We start from the raw sequence: 19,179 nt of genomic DNA on the forward strand, positions 1-19,179 counted from the left end.
CTTGAATATCACAATTCTATATAAAGTCATAGATATTTTTTGGACATGAGGCACCAGAGCTCCACTAGGGTGACATCCACAGCATAACCCTCATCTGAAGGGGAAAGAGTTTCCCTTCACCCCCTTCATGCTTTTTACCATCACATTTCCACACTAAAGCGGTGCCATGTGGGGTACCCAGCTAAATGATTGATAGTTAGGAGCCAAATGGACCCATAGATGTGTGATGGCCAGAGTCACAGCTGACTCTAATTAACAAGCCATCACCAATTAGACTATTGACACCTTTCAATCTCCCTGCTCAAGACTGAAGTTGCCACAGGTGTGTGACTCAGAGTGTGAGAATCAGTTGGTATGCTGGTAGCAGCACTACCCAGTTGCCCACCCAGTTTATTTTATTTTAAGTGGCTCAAGTTGGAGAAAGTGAACAAAAACAAACATACAGTTCACTAACTGTAAGCAGGCCTGCAGATACTCTTAAGGGGTGTAGAATTGGTAGAATTGGAACTGAGAATTGTTTGGAGAAGATCAAGTTCTTCAGGATTTTCCTGTGTTGTTTGGAGTTGACGTTAGCCCCTCTCGGAACCCTCGTAAAAGGTTTCTGACATTTGGATGTTTACCTTTTACGGAGGGTCCCTTCTCAGTTGTCGCCCGCAACATGGCGATTCTGGGATACACACGGACTTGGCCTCGCATATGTTCTTGCTGCGCTATTTGAGTGGTGGTTATATGTCTCTAAAGAAGCATATAAGAGCTATAGGAGACAACGGAGACAACCGAACCCCCCGCGAACGGCACAGAAGCCGTTAAGTATTTTTAATCTTTGTCAGACCGTTTTGGCAGCTCTGAAAAACATCCTGCATGTATGCGGTCGGCCAATCAGAGGCAGTAACAGCTAGCCAGCCACCGCTCGGGAGGCGGGACATGGGAAGTGAGGAAGAGAGAATTTCAGAGCTGCCAAAACGGTCTGACAAAGATTAAAAATACTTAACGGCTTCTGTGCCGTTCGCGGGGGGTTCGGTTGTCTCCGTTGTCTCCTATAGCTCTTATATGCTTCTTTAGAGACATATAACCACCACTCAAATAGCGCCGCAAGAACATATGCGAGGCCAAGTCTGTGTGTATCCCAGAATCTCCATGTTGCGGGTGACAACTGAGAAGGGACCCTCCGTAAAAGGTAAACATCCAAATGTCAGAAACCTTTTACGAGGGTTCCGAGAGGGGCTAAGTTGACGTGTTGTTCAGCAACACACAGGTAACACAAAACACACCATATGGAATATAGTTGACCGACAGCAAGAGGAGTTTTTCAAATGGAACTAAATAAACCCTTACTGGTCTTTTTGGTTAAACTTTTAATCTCTCAATAGTTCAATTTACATGAGGGTTTTACAGTGTAGATTGGGTTCACAGGGATAAAAAAAAAAAAAATGGGGGTCCAAGGCCTAATAATGCATATCAAACCGAGACTGGCTAGCTCAGACAGAGCAGATCAGAGGCAGGAACGTAGGGTGTGAATCTGATTTCAATACCTTCGCTGTGGGGGTCTCCATTATTAGTGGTGCCGGTGGCCATGGCAGGTGGATGAATGGTTGTCCTCAGGTTCCGTCTCTAAACCAACCGTTGGTATATCGTTGTATTCCACATTAACAGCAGAGTGCCACTATTAGGGAGACAATTATGCAAGCATTCATTACATTGTAAAAAAAATAATTATAACATTATTCAGTAACACTACAGTAGCGGAAGACTATATTGTTGAAACCCTTTCAACACCTGTTTTGATCAGTACCTCTACACAGGTGTGCACTCTCCTCCTCTGTGTTTGCCTGACAACACATACTATTTGAGAAGCAAGCAAAGCCAATGTTCAAATATCCGGTAGCCAGAGGTTTCTAGAGGCAAGCTGGCTTACTGTAGTGTCCTATCCCCAACTGACTTCATTTTTATCATGCTTTCTACAATCTCCAAGCACTAAGAAGAGATTAAGTTGGGAACAACAGGTATATTTTCAGTAGAATTAAGACTAAGAGTTAACACTGCCACTACAGCCGAGTATCAATTAAATTAACTAGACTGGTGCAACAGTTGGGCGCATGCCCCACTCAGTTCTACAGCACCACTCTCAGAGTACCCATTGTACCCATCTGTCTGTTGGATCGGCTGTTCTGGCACTATTTATTATTTTAAAGAAGACATGCCTCTTGCATTGCTTTCTCACATTTGCCATGCTAGACGTGGTTGAATGCCCAGACGTTTGTTTGTCCAGGATGTTTGTCTACCATACGGACCCTTTTAACAGCAGGCATTTGATGTGTATACACAGCTGAAGGTAAACTATGTTCATTGTGTGAGTGCGTTTCATTTAGGTGCCAACATGCATGAAGTAATAAGTAGTAAGGACCTGCTGGCAGTGGCACACAGCAACACCTAAATGAAACACACCCACAAACACTATGTTTGGAGAATGGAAATAGTGAGATTTAGACAGTTAGCCCCTTTCAGGACCCTTGTTTACCTTTTCTGTATTTGGGGAGACGTCTCCCCAAATACAGAAAAGGTAAACAAGGGTCCGCCCTGAAGGGACTAGCATTTAGTTAAATTCAGTGGTGGGTATCATTGCACTAATGGATAATTTATACCTTGTTGCACAGCACAACTATGTCACTCACACAATGCAGATTTAACAAAGTATATTATAAGACTTAATCCTCTTGGCGTCTGGCATTTTGTTTTATAATGCAATTTTGGGTCATGGGTGGGATGGCTGACTTTATATTATTTTTAAACTGCTATGACTAGGGGTTCTGCTACCTGTGTAGCTGTAGCTCAATGGGAAGAGCATAACAAACACTCTGATCTAACTCCAGTCCTTACTAGGAGTGCAGTGTAAAGAAACATCTTTCTGAGTCAGTGTAATCTGACTCCAGAACAGCTCTTCATTCTCATATTCAGTTGAACATTCATATGCTCACTGCTGATGTGTTAATAGAATAGTGCATATACATCCATTATATATCCATGACATACTGTGTGACGTGTCGGTGTCATGTCAGCACATTGACACTGAAACAGTACTGATGTGTTGTGGAAATTATACTAACACAATAACACTTAGACTAAAATATAAGGTGAGGACAAGATGCGATGAGGCATTCAGTTCAATTTAATAGAGATCTCTAGAGCACAACCATCGTCCAGCATGTCGGATGACTGAACTCCAGAACAATACATGTGTGTGAATTGTATACAGTCTTACTCAGAGGAGGAGGAGTAACTGTTGGTCACATGACCAGACAGGTAGCTCTACATCAGACAATGGGATAAATCTAATTAGAATGACAAGTGGTCCAAGTGTGGGTGGGTTTGGAGAAACTGCGATGGGTAAACATGACCTTACAAAGACATCGTCTAGGCTGGTGTTGCTAAAACAGCTGGAGACTGGAGCCATCTCACACCAACACTTCACACGTCATAACAAAAGCCTATTGATGTGCGTAAATGGTTGATTAAGTCAAGAGAGGCCTATTACTTACAGTGTAGACCACATCCAGCTAGACTAGACAATCAAGATATGCAGTTTTAAGAATTAATAGTGAGTGCAGATTCACACAATTATGTTTGAATGCACGATTTCATATTTCCCATTACAGATGCACTACTAATGTGCTGAAGCAATGACATTAACCGCATTGTTTTTTATAAAAAATAAATTAATCAGGATAATGTCTAGTCACCATACACTGTACTTAGCTCTGGTCCATATCCCTATAAATGCCCTTTGCTAAAGGCCATTAGGGCTATGGACCAGAGCTACACTGTACTCAGTGTTGATAGACTGTTACTAGGAAATGCAATATATCCTCCCATATACTAATTCATATATTTACAGGTGATAGATCTACAGTGATGAATGTATATTAATTCATATTATACATTTATTGTATATTTATAGATAGACTATACATATAAATGCAGAGATCCAAAGCAGACCAGCAGCTCAGTATTTATTTTACCATACCATCAAACACAATAAGTATACAACGAACTAGGATAATTATGTGAGCAATTGCACTGTTGTTTTTGTTGGTGGTGTGGACTCTGCCATTCAAATGGGTTAGAATAATCTTTAAAAGGATTTACTATTGCATCCTGTGTTTGATTCTCAATGCTGTTGATTAGTTTCCAGGACGTCCCTTCGCCGATGGTCAATTTAGTTTAGCCTGTAACTTATCTTATCTAAAAGGAGTTCATTTGGAATTGGACTGCTGTCACCGAGACGAGTTTGAAGGTGTCAAAGACAACGAACCAAGAAAAGTGTGATCAGCGCAGCCTGCGCAAGAACCGCTTTGCAGAAGCATATTGCCAAAGGCAAAGCAAAGGTATAGAATGCATTCAAATTTCAATCAGTCAAACCTGATTTATCCGTGGCTTTCTAAATTACATGCAGTATAGCCTTTTTGACTTCTGTCTATAATATTGCGGCTTGCCACTTCTATGCGTCTGTGAAACCTTCGGTGGAAGGAATGACACATCAATGACAGAACATACCTGGGCAAAATCGCGTGTTCTCTCTCTCTCTTCAAGTGGAATCTTTGCCAGATTATCCTCACGACGGAGATATTACTGTCATATCAATCACAATCCTGCCCGAGGCCAGCGCGACATTATAGTTGTTAATAGCTGTGTGATTGTGGATTTATGCAAAGTAAAGATGATTCCGGTTCATCCACTGCCAGCCAGGCACGGTCACATGACGACGCGGACCCGTCTGTCAGCTGACTGGCTGCTGACATAACAAACCAAAACTACCAGCAGCGGCTGCTTAGATTTGTGTACGGTTTAGGGCTACACTATAAAAAACGTGTTTGAACCGGCACACACTTGCTCGAGTGGTGTAATAAGCACGGTCCCGATCATGAATCTGACTTCATAGGGATTATAATAATTTCGCCCGGGCCGTGATGAAGCTCCGCGCGGTGTGTTTTCTCTTCCGTGCGATAATGACAAGGAAATGTATTTTATTTTGAAAACAAACGCTGCTCTGTTCCGGTGTGAAACGGCGTGGGATGCGCTTGATTTGTCTCAGTCTGTCTCTGGTCTGGTGTCTGGTCTCCTAACCTAACCGCAAGTCTATGAACCAAGTAGAAAGTAAGCTCCGCCCGCCTAGCAAGAAATGCCGGTATTTATTTAAACCGACTGAACCCTGGGGGGGCGGAGCTTCGCGCCAGTTCAGTCTCTATTATATATATACTCTATGCTGAACCCCCCTGGTCTGTGTGTTCTCATCCTTCTCATTCAGGACAAGCATAGTAGCAGCATACATTGGTGCGCAAAGCATTTGGTCTTGGAGTCTCTCTCGACGCCGGTGACAATCCGCTGTGCCAAAACAACACCTGAAACATGACGGTGAGTTCTGTCCACGATTCATCTTTCATTAGAAATGAAATGAAACACTGCACGTTGGAAAACTACTAGAGCATTCGCATTCGCTTTCTGGACTCCACTGTGGCCAGTTGTGGCGAACATCTAAGCTAATAAAGCGACAGCATCGTGCGACGGAGTATAAATATAAGTTCATTAATTTATAATCTTAAATGCATTTTCATTTCCCTACAGAAGCACGAATTTGAGGTGGCCATGACGTGTGAGGGCTGCTCTGGAGCCGTCACCAGGATCCTCAATAAGCTTGGTGATGGTGAGTTAAGGACCTCGGATCATCATTTAGTCTTTGTAGGACACATATGTTCCCCATTTCTGTCTTGACCTGGGAGAAATGTGACCTGTGGTGGTTATTAGTGTGTACGTTTCTTGCTTAACTATTCTACCAACAGCATTTGAACATGCTGTTCTTTCAGTGTGGGAGAGCATCAAACACCATGGTGAAATCTTGCATCTTCTTTGGACCTAGCTCTGACTTTAGACCTTAACCCCAACTGCCCCCCCCCCCCCCCCACTATATTTAGTGTGTGTGTGTGACTGTGTGTGTGTGTGTGTGTGTGTGCGCGCAATTCTATTTTAGCTTATAGCAAAGCTTTCCTATAAGCATGCTTATAGGAAAGCTAACAACATGATTTGTTAGTTGTATGTGTGTGGCTTAAATAAAGCCTTTCTGTCATCAACAACTCATGACTTCCTGGCAGGGTGTGGCATGTTATTATTTTTACAAGAAATTCTCTAAGGAAGAGAATACCAGCACTCACGGTCTCACGGACATGTCATTTGGTTTAAGGCACTTTTTATAATTCGCACAGTATGCTGCAGAGCAGACAGCACAACGTACGTGTTTCGGCGTATGGCCTTCGTCAGCGTTATACTATGTCAACAACAAGTGTCACATTTTATAGTGTCCGTAGTTGATGCAAATAACATAGCCAACAAGAACCCAAAAGTGCAGTCATAGTAGACAAATGCACAATATTATATATACACATCACTCTGAAAATCAATAATGCATTAAATGGTAATCTCTGAGTCCTTTTTAGACAATGTAAGAGTATAAATAAAAAGATTAAATGTGCAAAAAGGGCAGCAGGTAGCCAAGTCCTTAAAGGAGGGGGGGGTGTTGGGTTGGGTTCAGGGTTTATATTGCAAGTAGTAGAGAATGTAATGTTCTTTCCTTAATGAGAAGACCGGTTGAGCAACAAACCAAAACTAGCAAAACACTTGTTAACTAAGAAAAAGCATGTCTTAGGGCCTCTCTTCTCAATGAGAATTCAATTGAAGTCCACCCCTCTCTAAAAAGGTTGTCATTGCATCTACACATAAAAGACAAAGGTACGAATAGTAGCCTGAACAATGAATACGTTCGGGGCCTGGTCTCAATAAATATGAAATGGGAGGCAGTAACTCCATGTCTTCCTCTATATACTCAAACTCATTATGAAAAACATGAATATAAATACATTTTACAACACCATATTAAAATCCATGCAGGATGCATGAACATTGTTCCAATGTCTCGATAGCCTACTGGTGTCTAAAGTCCTAGGCTCGAATCTTAACTGGTTCTCAATACAGTAATAATGAGGCAGTTGCCTAGATGTTCAAAAGGTGTTGAAAACGTGACATAAGCCATCACCGGACAAGACCAAGGACTATTACATTGATTCATCACAAGGTTTAGACGATGTTAAAGCGTCCACAGCGCAGCGTCCTCTATCACGTGAGGGGTGTCTTTTGGTGACGGTCATCTCTCTGGATCAGGAGCCCTCGAGTGGTGCAGAACCCTGTCACGTCTGTGTCATTGTAGGTCCGGGTCTGTCACGGTGGCATGTTATTATCTATAGCCCATAGGCACCCGCTTTGCGGCGAGATCAAAGCGTGTCGCTACTCTCCTACTCTACACTCTGGTTGCCTGACCGGGCAAGTGCTAGTTTGAGAGGGAACGGTCTATAAACACAACATGAATCTGTCTAAACACCTAAATGTGGCCAGAGCGCTCTGTCTTCTAATCGGTGGAATGTAAAATAAGACTGTTTACCTATAATGTGCTGTTTTCACTGTTGCTACACTTAAAAATAGTGTGAACCCATATTCATAGCTATGTAGGTACTTTGATATAAAAATTGAGATGTGATTTTTTTTGTACTTATCGCACAGCCCCAGAAAGTAAAAAGTGTTAAATTAAATGGTAATTCAAATGTTACCTATCATTTTATAATGGACGACTTACTTTTCGGCCAAGTTGGCATGACCTTTGGGCAAGTAGAACAAATCATTTTCAGATCTTTTGTTTGCACAGACAAGACTACATTCAAGATAACGTTTAAGTTACTTACTTTTACAATTACATCAGGTTTTAATGAACCACTCAAGGCCCGTTTTATACTTTGTTGTACTACAGTGTTTGTTGCGTGAAAATAGCAGTTCTACAAACTCACAAGTATTTCTGTGTGATTATGTCATTTCCAGCACAGACTGGGTCTGTAATGGCTCAGCGTTTAGCTGAGTCACCAGAATGCCTCAGAATACCGTTATTTCTTCTTCTATTGCAGTCAACAAGAAAACTAACTTGTTTTCCAGCATAAAACACATGCAGCACCAGCATATTTTTTTCAATGCAGAGCTTTATTTCCCATATGTTACACATGTTTTGTGACTGATCTAAGCATTTAAAAACACATCTGTCAGAACTATGTAGGTTTTTTGACCCTGGATCACAGGATGACAGAATTTGTCATGTCATGTCTATGAATTGATTGCCTAGGGCCTAAATGGAAACAAGACCGCAAGGACTTTTTTTGGTGCTACAGTATGCCTTTTGGACTGAGTGTTTGGCTGTACTCTGCTGCTGTTTATACATTCTGTCTAATACACTTTTCAATCAATTTTACTGAACGCTCCTCTCTTTCACAACCCTTGACCTCAACAAAACAGTAGTGATAAGCTTTGCTGTTTGCTCTTTCAGATGTTAAGTTCGAGATCGACTTGCCCAAGAAGTTGGTGTGGATTGAGTCTGAAAAGGATGTGGATTTTCTCACAGAGACTCTGAAGAAATGTGGAAAGGAAGTCAAGTACAATGGTACCAAATGAAGGCACCTGCTGCAGATCATGTAGGTAAACTTTAAGTGTAAAGTTATGGGTTTCTTTTCTTCAATTTTGTCTATTCTACTCTGTCCTCATAACACTCATGGCTGTGTTCTTTTTATTTATTTCGATATCGCGGAAGACTGCAGATCACACTCCTAAATGGTGTTTGTTTATGTTTTGCAGGGGGGTAATTATGGTGTTTGTTTATGTTTTGCAGGGGGGTGATTGCTGCTGAGGTGAACTGGATTGTATAGTCCTTCTCTGTAGAGTGTGTGTGATGTTCCCCTGCATTCAGATTCAACTTGGATTAGAATTCAAGGATCCATAATAATGGACTCATGTCAACATTCCAATAGAGGCCTTTCAGAGTGGCTACCAATGATTACTAGGGTCACACTACCCTAATGAAGGACTGACTACTAAAGATGTTCATGGTATTGCATTTTACTCACTGTGAAAACGAAGATCTGTTCTTCTGCTTGACATTCTATTAAAGTCAACCCAGTTTACAGTATCATTTGATACTGCAAAGAGATATTCATATAGAAATCAATGTTGTGATATATCCCTTGTAACCAATGTTAAACATTCTGTAACGGGCTTCCATTCAGTTTCATTCAAAATTATGATTGCATGAGAAATAATTGAGAGGAAATTCTTTCACTTTATTCCAAAGCTTCTCACACCTAACCGGACTCCGCCAGATGGGGCAGCAGAGAGTAGGGGGGAACCTGGTGTACTCTCTGCTGCCCCATCTGGCGGAGTCAGGTTATCTCACACCTCCACAGGAAACGCAGGTTTATTTGATTTATATTTATACAAGGCAATTAATAGTGCTTTACATAAAAACTTAAGCATTCAGACATCAAGACGGCATTAAGAGAGTACAAAAGAAACTCATTTAGAATCACATTTTTATTTTCCATCACAAACAGAGTGGTGGCAAATATACTGCTACCATATTTAATGAGTTATGCTCTTAAATACAACACCCACTATCATGAAAATTTAAAACAGATATTTTCATCTACAGTTCCTGGGGGAATGACCAAATGTAAAAAAGGAGCAAAAGGTGGTTGTCTAAATTGGCTAAAGGCTTGTACAATGGACATCTTTATCTAAATGTTTGACTTGCCATAGCATTGTTAACCTTGAGCCAATCATGCTGCTAATTCCCATAAAGCATTGTTAGCTGTGTGTTGTATGTATTATGGAAACTTCACTCAGTCTGCCTGTGTATTCTTGGAGCACTGAAGTGGTCAAGTTTTGTAAAACCGTCCATGATAAGACTTTGCTTTGTCTTAATTTTCCCTTTTTACCTCCTTTATGATGAATTCCTGTTCTGTCTATAGAAGTGTCTATTTGTACGTCTCTAAATGTTTTGATGATTTGAACATGGTGGACCCTATTGGAAACAAGTGTAATGCTTAATTGGGTCGTCCACTCACAGTTAACAGCCTTTGTATTGAGTTTGTGCTTGAAATGTACTGTAATTCTGCAAACTGTTAATAAATTCTTCAATCAATCAATCAATAACTTGAAGCACTTAATGTAATTCACTCTGCTAGGAATTTGTAAGGACAATGCAAAGAACCCGTTTATTTTAAGCTTCTGTTTCTGTAGGTTTTTAACTAAAATCAACTTTAGAATCTGCCTAAATGTTATCACATTTTTATTGATTCACTTTAATACAATTTCCTCAAGTGATCCTACAAGTACTGACGTGGGCAGAACTGGAGGACCATTAATCCAGGCAGTCCTAAATGTTCCTCAGTCAATGAAATTGCAGATAAATTCAGCTTGAGGTCAAATCTGACAGGATAAAAATATGGATTTCATATTATGTGTTAGTACAGTGACTTTGGCTATTAATCCAAATCTGATAAATGAGTACATCCAAATATCACATCCAACTACAAGTACAACTAGGCCTGCATGATAAATTAAGGACGCAAAAATCATTATCCCTATTTGGCTTAATGCAATCTTGATTATAAATCAGTTATTGTTGATTATAATGCTGTATGGAAGAAAACAAGTTGTTATGCCTTTATTGCTGTGCTAATGGTATGCAATGGCATATCTTTTATTGTTCTGTTATCCTTATGGATGGGGAGATGGGTTGTGAAATGTTATGGCTATACTCACATTTTGTGAGGAGACGGCAAGGTGCAACCAAAATTATTTGGTTTTGTGATTACCTAATTGTGAACAATAAGAAACGATTTACTATTATTCTTGATCAATTATACATGGCAAGGAGAAACACTCAAGAAGATGGTCTGGAAGAAATACTGGAGAGACTTGAGTATTCTGCCACTGGGTGGTGCTGTTTGATAAAGATCTATTTGTTTTCTCCAGTGCTTTTATAACAAAGAAATAAATCATTTACACACAGATCTAACAGGTGTTATACAATGATTATGGCCATTTATGAAATGTCTGATTGTAATTGAAATGATCGCTTGAATGAAAATGTGTAGGGCTCAAAAATAAAGGCTTAACCACTTTGAACTTGCCATCCCTATTTGGGCATGTCATATGCGAAAATTGTCCAAATGTTCTATATGGGTAGATCGTGATGTGAGTTGTAGATACGCTATTTTGCCATTCGTCATACTATAAACTTCTATTTGGGGCTTATGTTGTTGAGGTCTGTGTTAGCCAGAGGAGACAGCTCAAATATTTATAACGGAAACTCAATGTGCACAGTCTTCCAGAAGGTAATTTGTGAATAAACCTTTGCCCACCCTCAGGCTGCTACCACTGGCAGATCCACCTCCAGTCCAGCTGTGCTTGGTTCAACCCGTGAGTTGTCACCCTGCACCACGCCCAGTGCCACGGACACTAACAAGCCATAGAAGAGGTTGCCACAGCAGATGTAGAAGGTCCAACCCAGGTAATTCAGCAACTCTGACATCTTCTCCATGGACATCAGGAAGGCAATCAACCCACTGATACAGAAAGCAACTAGAGAAGAATGAAAATTAATAGAAAAAAGGGCCATTTCTAGCCTACATTTACGGTTACAATGTAAAATCCTGTGTTAATTTAACACTTTCTGAGTTCATCGTTAAATTAGCACTGTTTTACTGTGTATATTGTTTCACAACCAGTTATAGTCCATTTAAGTTCGTTTTGAACCTCTTTTACCCCAATCTTTGAGAAAGCTTTCTCATAAAGAAAATAATTATGCTTGTCAGTTTGGAGAGCATCATTGTATATTGGGAGAGAGAGGGGACTGGTTGGTAGGGTGAATTCATATAGAAAATGTGGCATCAGTTTCACAGTAACGAAGTAACTCCCTCAAAGTGGTCTTTTTTTTAGCCACTAACCTTGTTTTGACAATACTTGGACTTGAAAAATATTTTCTTGTGCCTTTTCCCAACCCCTGGTATAATTGCATGGAAAAATCACAACATAGGGCCTACTGTAATCACAGCAGGTCATTAATCATATGATCATTCTAGTTCCTGTAGCAAATACCTGTATATCAAATATGTATAGTTTAGTATATTATTAATAGTAATGCTTATATGTGATACTGCATGCAATTACTTTATACAAAATGAAAAATCACATGTGAACATGTGAAGCAATGAGTTCAGTGAATGAAATCAGTAGAAGTGCCTTAACCATCTATTCTGTTGTAAGGCAGAGCAAAATGACAGGCCATAAGGTAAACAATGTGTCTTAGTCTTTTGAAATTGAAATGCCACACCGTTAAAGAGCAATATGACGCATCAGCTTGTTACTGGAATTTAAAGTAGGAGGGGGAAAGTGTATTATTAACATTGAATTTAAAGTAGGAGGGGGAAAGTGTATTATTAACATTGAATTTCACCCTCAGCAGCTATTTGTGTGCTTGACCTCAAAGTAACATCTCTTCTCTAGTATGTTGAACTTTCAACCTTAAACCTAGTAGAGCCACTCAATGTCCAACTAGAAGACAGTGGCTGCACTATAGGAAGCTCCCAGATCAGATGTGAATGTATGGAACTGTAGGCTGGAGGATGATTGATTTAAGCAGTCACACCTTTACTTTTGACACCGTAAGCGTAAATAGCGCAAATACACCGGATTTAGCAGAGATGCTCATTTCCATCCGTAGTCCCTGGACATTGGACACTAAACAAAACTGACATAACAAAGACATGGCCTCAATCAAACTATAACTAGACTTGTTGAACTTGTGCATTGATAAAAATGTATGCACAACATAATAAATCAGTCATCTCCATGTCCAGACAGAAGAGAACCATCTGCTCTCCTGTGTAAAGTGTGTTACTAGCATGGCAAGAACTTGAAGTGTGATCCTGTATAAAGAATGTAGAGTTGCTGGTCAATATTGATGACATCAGGGATCTCCATATACGGGTATTCCCATATATGGGCTTAATTTTTATGACATCAGGGATCTCCATCCCTGATGATGTCACATGATGTCACGTGACCAACCAACTGACGGGAAATGAACGTTTTCATAATATAGTTTCAAGTCATCAGACACCTCCCCACTCTGCCTAGTCCCTTCACTGCTCTGTCTGACAAACGAGAAATATCCTGAAAACAATAATACATATCTATAGTTATATACCTGAGCAGATGTTAAGGAGTAGGGCAGCCATGGCTCTCCTTCCTCTACATATAAACAATAATAAATATGTATAGTTCTATACCTGAGCAGATGTTAAGGAGTAGGGCAGCCATGGCTCTCCTTCCTCTACATATAGCAGGCTTGATGCTGAAGAGAGCAGCTAAGGATAGAGCACAAGACGCAGCCAGGAACATCCATGATAAACTGTATGTACCTATAGGATTAAAAGTAAAACAAAAAAGTAATAAGTAAAAGTAATATTGTGTGCACAGCTTTAATCATAATCACAGAATCAACAGAATTGATTTACTTGGTACAGTAGGTAATAATAATAATAATAATAATGGATTTTATTTATAACGCACTTTACATTCCAAGGAATCTCAAAGTGCTACAGAAAATAAAAACAGAAGAAACAACACACCATTAAAAACATCTAATAAAACAGGAACATTTAAAACATAAGGAACATTTAAAACAAAAGGGCAGGGCTATAAAAATGCTTTGGTAAAAAGGAAAGTTTTTAGTCCTCTCTTAAAAATGTCAACCGACTGTGGGGCTCTCAGGTGGGCGGGGAGAGCGTTCCACAGTTCGGGGGCGACCGAGCAGAAGGCCCGGTCACCCATGGTGCGAAGGTTTGTTTTTGAGGGTTTGAGGAGGTTGGTGTTTGAGGAGCGGAGGGAGCGGGTAGAGGATTGAACTGTGACAAGTTCCTTGAGGTAGGGGGGGGGCATTGCCGTGGATGCACTGGTGGGTTAGCAGGGAAATCTTATATTCAGTCCGGAATGAGATGGGGAGCCAGTGGAGTGAGCGGAGGATGGGTGTGATGTGCTCGTATTTACGCACTCTCATCAGGATCCTAGCAGCGCTGTTCTGAATGTATTGGAGCCTTTGAAGGCTCTTGCTAGGGATCCTGATGAGAAGTGCGTTGCAGTAGTCCAACCTGGAGGAGACAAAGGCGTGGACCAACTTTTCACCATTTACATGGCCTATTCCTGTTACATTGGACTCTGGCACTCAGATATTACCTCTACCTACACATTGCTACATCACTGTTGATTGACCAATGAGCATTTCATATTATACACTTCTCTAAAAAAAAAAAAAACGACACATAGGGGTTGCTTACCCACCCAGGCTTGAAATGTGCAGCTGGAGAAGCCCTCGTAGACATTGCAGACGGTAAAGAGACCCTCTCTAAGCCCTTCTGTCTGTACCAGCCACTCTGGGGCACAGAGAGACAAGGTGTAGAGCCCAAACTCCACAGACACCAGGGTCACCAGCACTGTGACAGGATTCCTCATACCCTTCAACACACTTCACTGGCTTTTATCCTTGTTACCCTGTTTTGTTTTGTGGTAGGCCTATCTAATCCTGAGCGCCCTCTAACTGTTTGTTTGGTAAATGCATGTAGAAGAGGAAGTAGTTTCTTCTCTGGGCTTTACTCAGGTGGGTAGCTGGATCAAATCCCTTTTACTTTCCAGAAACATCTCAGTGAAAGATCTGAATGTATAATTCTTATCCCTGGCCCTTAACGTCCACCACTGAGCGCTGTGTAGGCGGGTGAAATGCTCTGCTGCAGTGCAGCTGTTTGTTGACGGCTGGTTGTAGTGGGGAGCTCCCAGGTGTGTATGCGCATGAACTTGCAGGACATTACTGAAACAGAGCATCCTTGCAGAGCCTACTCCCCTGCATAAAAAAACATTTGAACTCGTCCTCTCCTTGACTACTGCTGAATACGCTTGATAGGATGTATTATGAAGATTTTTAATATAGATATTGGTGTGTTCCATGTCACATGGAACAAGCTTGTTTGCCAGAACAAACGCATTCATTGGAGCAAACATTGATAAGCTGTTTCTATATTAAAGCCGTGCTAGGTGACCAGTCTGCTGCTGTTATCATGGGGCTTCAATTTAACGCTTCACCAATATCCTCCATACAAATACACAATGGTCTCCAATGAAAACACACTGAGACAAAATAGACCTGAGCACCCAATCAGCATGTGTTGACTTCTTGATTTACCAAAGAAATGTTAACTGAGGGGTTTGGAACACCTTGTATCACATTTACAGTTGTGAGCAGGTCGGCATATTATGTTAGTGCTCTTTTGTTGACTTCTGTGAAGCATTAGGTTATTTTATGTAACCTTTGCTGATAGTAGTTGTTTCTCACTTACTTTGCCCCCCCCCCCCCCCCCCCCCCAAACCAAACCAAACCAAACCAAACCAATGAATTACCGGCCACTAGCCCACTGGTTTGGCTAGTACCACCCTAAATGCCTATTTGCTCTCTGGGCAGCAATGGCTCAGGAGGTACAATAGTTGTCTGGGAGTAAGAAAGTTCCTTGTTCAATAGAATAGAATACTTTATTGGCAGTAAATTAAATCTACCGGTGCACAAACTTGGACACATCATCAGTGTTGTAAACCTGGAATCGTTGGGTGTTTCTGGGTCTTACAACATACACCCTCCTCCAGGAGACCCGATCAAGGCTGATCAGACCCCGGCCTGTGTCCAAGTGGCATGCTACAGTATACAGCCCTGTCTCTTGCGAGAGAGTCAATAGGGAAGATAGCTGAGGAGATGTTGGTGACGCTAAGAGGCTCCAGGTGCTGTGGGCGTCCGGGCCTGGCTCTTCCTCCATCTGAAGTGCAGAAGCCTTCTGTGCGCTGCGTTGTCGTTGCCGCTGAACAGCACACATCTCAGCCTCGGCACCATACGAGGCTGCTTTTAAACCCTCCTTGCAGGTTTTACTGCAGACTGTAGATTTTGGTTCCTTCTCAAGGAGGAAGTGGTAACTTTGGGCTGCCAAGTACCAACCCTCAACATTGACTGTACTCTGTTGCAGTTTTTACATTTATGTCTAATAAACTATTCAACCAAACTACCCTAGCCCCAGATTGCCGTCTCTCCGGCCGTCCTCTGTCTCTCCAGATGCCACCACACTCTTCGTGGTCGTCACGTCACCCAGTCTGTTCCTGGTTGTCACTGGTGCTGCAGTAAAGTATCTGGCACGTTCTATCTCCAATTCTCGTGGCATCATGCCAAAGTGCCCTTGAGCAAGCACTAAGTCATAATAATCATAATATAAATGTCATATACACTGTAAAGAAGTTTGGAAAAAGGCACTATATGAATACACTTAACAGGTTGATGTTTGGGGGATTAGATCGTGTACATCCGATGGCTCACTTCTCAGAATAGCAGTACACAGATTAATGATGGGTTACGTTCATCTGAGATGGTTTGTAAATGAGACAGAATGGTGACTCGGAGGGCTGAAAAATGGTTTCTTGTGATAATGACCTGAGACTGTAATTTCACCAACAAACGTTCTGGTTGTAATTGTATTCTATCTACTGTATGTTGCAATCAAACAGCAGGTTTGTAATGCATTATAATCGGATTTATAATGCATTATAACACTCGTTATACATGTATACTGTATAATGTATGACAAGTCAACTTCTAACAATGTTAAGTGCTGGTCATGCATTATTATAAGGCTAAGCTCAGTGGAGTAAAGTGATTATGCATTATTATAAACATTTATAACAAGTGTTATGAGGCATTATAAGTGCATTATAATGCTTTATAAATGTGATTATAATGCAACATAGACCAGACCTCTGAATAAAGTGTTACCTGTTAGTTATAATGATTTTTAATGCATTACATCTGATGTATACTGTACTGTATATCGTTGCATCCCTAATCCAAACAAAGTGCTCATCTGTGTGGTGTGTGATGGAGTGGTGTTCTTACTGTTTCTGTCTGTTTCTCTACCTCTCTGTCGTCGTCTGCTCGTCAGAGGTAAATCAATCATGTGAAAAGGACATACAGTATATTGAGTGCAGGCATTTCTTTATTTGATCATGTATCATCGAGCCTTGCCTACTAGAAGCATTGCTTCATTTGATCATGTATCATCGAGCCTTGCCTACTAGAAGCATTGCTTCATTTGATCATGTATCATCGAGCCTTGCCTACTAGAAGCATTGCTTCATTGTCTCCACCAGGCCGAAGGCATGGGGAGAGAGTATGTTTTGCACTCCGTCCGTGTGTGTGTGCGTGTGTGCGTCCTTCCTTCCGTCCGTCTGTTACCAGCTAATCTCCGGCACCGTTAACCCGGTCGATGCCAAACTTTGCACACACACTCCCTGGATGCCAACGATGAACCCCGCATTTTCCAGAACGGCCTGTTATAGCGCCACCATGAGGCAGCTTTTCACATGTTTTACCTAAAACTGCACCGATCTGCGTGAAACGTTGCATGCACACTCCCTAGAGGCCAAGGACAAACCTTTGACCTGCATTTTCCGCATCTGCCTTTTATAGCGCCACCAGGAGGCCGACTTTTGTCAAACACATTTTTTGATATTACTCCTCCAGATTCTGTCCAAAAATCTCACAAATCGTTACACAGTATCTCTATGGTCATGTGCTCAAGTCGGATCTGTCCGATATTTCATATTCCATCCTAATTGGCTATAATTGGCTTTCACAGTTTGCAAGATTGCCCCGTTTTGAACAAAAGCCTCAAATCATGAACGCAGCATGCAATTTACGTGAAATCTTTCACACATTTTCTTACTGGGCTGAGGAATATATCCCACCCTTTTCACATTGGCCTGTTATAGCGCCACCAACAGGTTGATTTTTGCAAAACACATTTTTGGAACAAAATGCCTCAAATCATCCAATTGCCATCAAAGGCAAACATGTTTATATTACTCCTAAACATTTTGCCAAACATCTCACACAGTCCTATCCTCCTGGTGGAGACCTGTGCCCAGAAGGGCACTTTTTCTAGTTTGATCATGTATCATCGAGCCTTGCCTACTAGAAGCATTGCTTCATTTGATCATGTATCATCGAGCCTTGCCTACTAGAAGCATTGCTTCATTTGATCATGTATCATCGAGCCTTGCCTACTAGAAGCCTTGCCTACTAGAAGCATTGCTTCTCTAACCTTGAGTGTTGTGGGTTGTCTGCTTCGACAGTACTCTCTTCATGCCTATGCCTCTACCTGTCTATTTCTACTATGTCTCTCAGAGCGAACACACAGAGCGGGGATCAGTTAGTTCTGGGCTGACCAACAGCAATTTGTGTGTGTGTGTGTGTGTGTGTGTGTGTGTGTGTGTGTGTGTGTGTGTGTGTGTGTGTGTGTGTGTGTGTGTGTGTGTGTGTGTGTGTGTGTGTGTGTGTGTGTGTGTGTGTGTGTGTGGGGGGTGCTGCTGTTAGATCCTGTACAGTGTGCCAAATAAAACACAGCTCAGCAGGGGGGGTCAGCTAGCCAGTCAATGCGCAGATTGAGTGATGAAAGCAAAAATGGACACCACAGCTTCTCCCCTCGGTTCAACATCATTATCTTATTTGGGTGAATTGAGTTGGCCGTCTGCTCTGCTGACCGAATGCTATTATGAAAATAATACGGTATGGTAATGATTATGAACAAATATTAATAAACTTCTTTGTTTGCTAAATGCAATATTTTCTTATGAACGTGCATGGATGTGCATCCTCAATAGAATAGGGTTGAAAAAAACAGGTGTGCAAATTTGGCTTTGGTTTCACACTGGTGGAATGAATTAAATAAAAGCCATATGCTGTGTCTCATTTTTCCCGTCTTGTTTTGGCATCCTTACCTTCCGTGGTCCTGATTTTCCTTGCATTCCAGTGTGGAATGAATACCTTGATATGAGAGCTGATTCAGTTCAGATAAGGAGGAACAAGGAGACTGGCGAAGATCAGATTGCCAGTGCTTGTAAAACATCCCAGTATAGAAAGACTATAGTACATGGCTTGTTTTGACTTCCAGCCTTGCTTCCACTTCCATGCACACCCACATACTCACGTCGCACATACACTGAGACACAGAGATGGGAAAGATCAAACAAAGGTAAATAGTGGACACACAAACACTTAAAGCTGACATGTGTGCAATCAGTGTTGTAGGCTCACTCACAGCAGATGCATTCAACAATCAACACACACAATCACACACACATATACACGTAAACAGACACAGTTTGAGCATATGC

The 19,179-nt window shown here is 41.3% G+C and overlaps 2 protein-coding genes across 2 annotated transcripts in view; one reads left to right on the plus strand and one right to left on the minus strand.

The window, feature by feature from the left end:
* Positions 1 to 4,982, minus strand: part of slc36a1 (solute carrier family 36 member 1) — a 37,582-nt gene extending 32,600 nt beyond the window's left edge. Inside the window, exons 1-2 of the mRNA XM_079502459.1 lie at positions 4,552 to 4,982; positions 1,533 to 1,663 (exon numbers count right to left, since the gene is read on the minus strand). Of these exons, the coding sequence (XP_079358585.1) occupies positions 1,533 to 1,575 (43 nt within the window). The 5' untranslated portion in view covers positions 1,576 to 1,663; positions 4,552 to 4,982. The remainder of the gene's footprint in view (positions 1 to 1,532; positions 1,664 to 4,551) is intronic.
* A 286-nt stretch (positions 4,983 to 5,268) lies between these two features.
* atox1 (antioxidant 1 copper chaperone) lies at positions 5,269 to 9,044 on the plus strand. Its single transcript, XM_079511656.1, has 4 exons — positions 5,269 to 5,409; positions 5,620 to 5,698; positions 8,411 to 8,555; positions 8,750 to 9,044. The coding sequence occupies exons 1-3, from the start codon at positions 5,404 to 5,406 to the stop codon at positions 8,533 to 8,535; spliced, it is 210 nt and encodes a 69-aa protein (XP_079367782.1). The 5' UTR covers positions 5,269 to 5,403; the 3' UTR covers positions 8,536 to 8,555; positions 8,750 to 9,044.
* The last annotated feature ends 10,135 nt before the right edge of the window (positions 9,045 to 19,179 follow it).

This window comes from Electrona antarctica, assembly GCF_951216825.1.
Source record: "Electrona antarctica genome assembly, chromosome: 1".
Lineage (NCBI taxonomy): Eukaryota > Metazoa > Chordata > Actinopteri > Myctophiformes > Myctophidae > Electrona > Electrona antarctica.